Raw genomic sequence first — 1,798 nt, forward strand, 5'->3', positions numbered from 1 at the left:
TTGTTTGGTAATACAAATTATGGATTGAACCTTCCAAATGCGCTTTGGGTCTCTGATTTGGACTAGTTTGGGCTCATATTGAGTTTAATTTGGCGTCGTGGGGTTCGTATTTCCGAGACGCTCAGTTCGACTGTAAGTTTTCTAAAATTAGAGTTCAGATGGTCCAAGATTTAATTTTTGAAATTTCCGACCTGATTTTACCTCGAGATTCGTGACAGTTCAAGATAATTTTTCGATGATATATCAATATATATAATGGGTATGAATTTATAAAATTTATAATTTAATTCTCTGAAAAGTAAAAAAAAAAAAAAACTTAAATGGCCTTAAATTGATTAATTTTATGTTAAAAGAACTTTATTTCTTCAACACTATTTTCTGTACCAGATTTGTCCATCTGATTGCCCTCCTTCTCTATCAATCATTCCGCTTCCTGCATGCGCCCCTCTGTCGCCTAGCTCTTGGCACGGAACCTTCCACCTCCTAATATTCACCTCTCACGTCTCTCCCCAATCTCTCATTTCTTCCTCTTCGACTTCATCCGGTTTCTTCGATTCCCCTAATGGCGGCTAACATTTACCCGAACGTCCACTCCACCGCAACCGCCGCCATCGCCGGGGGCACGCCCGCCCTTCAAAACTCCGCCACTCCACACCTCAAATGCCCTCGCTGCGATTCCACAAACACCAAGTTCTGCTACTACAACAACTACAGCCTCGCTCAGCCCCGCCATTTCTGCAGGACCTGCAAGCGCTATTGGACTCGCGGCGGAACCCTTCGCGACGTTCCAATTGGTGGTGGCTGCCGCAAACACAAACGCCACAATAAACCCAAATCCGCCATCGTTGCCGCCTTGCCAAATTCGCCGACCCTTCGCCAGCTGGCTAACCCTCTGCGTCCCCCAGCAGCCGATCTCAGCTCACTGATCCTCCGCATGCCGCCGGCAACTTTGAGTAACCGCTTCTTTCCTATGTTCGAAGAAGCCATTCAATCTGGAATCGAATCTCATCACATCAATACTCTCCAGCAATCGGCGGAAGCGGTCAAGAGCTACCAAGCGCCATTGCTCTGTTATGATGATCTGCCAACGGCGATATGTGAGGGATTGAGTTTGATCAAAGAGAATCCCACGGAAGGAATCTACTCGTTCAACGGCTACAGCTCCGCCGCTGCGGAATCTGCTTATCTCTACGCTTGGCCGGAATCCTGTTCGTCGGTGGTTCGTCTTCTGTAAGTACCCGAAGCGCAACTTAGTTCATCATATAGTAGGTTGTACCTCTACAGTGGTGGGAACGGTTCTAATGGCGCCTAATGCTATTTTGGAGTCATTGTGGCGAGAGGAACCTGGATCCATTAATTCTATCTGCGGAGATTCGATTTCTGTTGATTTCTTCAGATAAAGTTATCAGGAGAACTAAAGGGATTTGGATTGGGGATGATTATCTCTAGTTTCTAGCTAGTAAGTTTGTTTTGTTATATTTGTACAGGCATGCCTTAGTGTTCTTTCTCTTCTTATGGGCTTTGGTCGCCATTAATGAACAGTTTGGTTTGTTGGAAGATGAAAAATGAGAAGATTTGTATCTCTACGTACTTTAGTTTGTGGTTATGGTGAAGCACATCAGGTTTTCCCTGGTAGTTGAATGGTGCAATTAGGGCAAATTTTTTTTAGGGATTAGACAATTTTATTAAATTACAAGATAATATTTTATATTTTGCAAGATAGTAGATTTTATATATTTTGTATAAAATAATTACTTGTTGCTAAATAAGAAGAAACCTACCTAAATCTTGCATAATA

At 43.0% G+C, this 1,798-nt stretch overlaps 1 protein-coding gene across 1 annotated transcript; it reads left to right on the top strand.

The window, feature by feature from the left end:
• Positions 1-503: 503 nt before the first annotated feature.
• LOC110105382 (dof zinc finger protein DOF5.7-like) lies at positions 504-1,559 on the top strand. The gene has a single exon (XM_020834860.2). It carries the CDS (start codon positions 563-565, stop codon positions 1,232-1,234), a length of 672 nt encoding a protein of 223 aa, XP_020690519.1. The 5' UTR covers positions 504-562; the 3' UTR covers positions 1,235-1,559.
• Positions 1,560-1,798: the final 239 nt, after the last annotated feature.

This window comes from Dendrobium catenatum, unplaced genomic scaffold, assembly GCF_001605985.2.
Source record: "Dendrobium catenatum unplaced genomic scaffold, ASM160598v2 fragScaff_scaffold_1013, whole genome shotgun sequence".
Classification (NCBI taxonomy): Eukaryota; Viridiplantae; Streptophyta; class Magnoliopsida; order Asparagales; family Orchidaceae; genus Dendrobium; species Dendrobium catenatum.

Excerpts from the sequence above, each read along its gene's own strand:
- LOC110105382 (XM_020834860.2), top strand. The coding sequence starts at position 563 with ATGGCGGCTAACATTTACCCGAACGTCCACTCCACCGCAACCGCCGCC.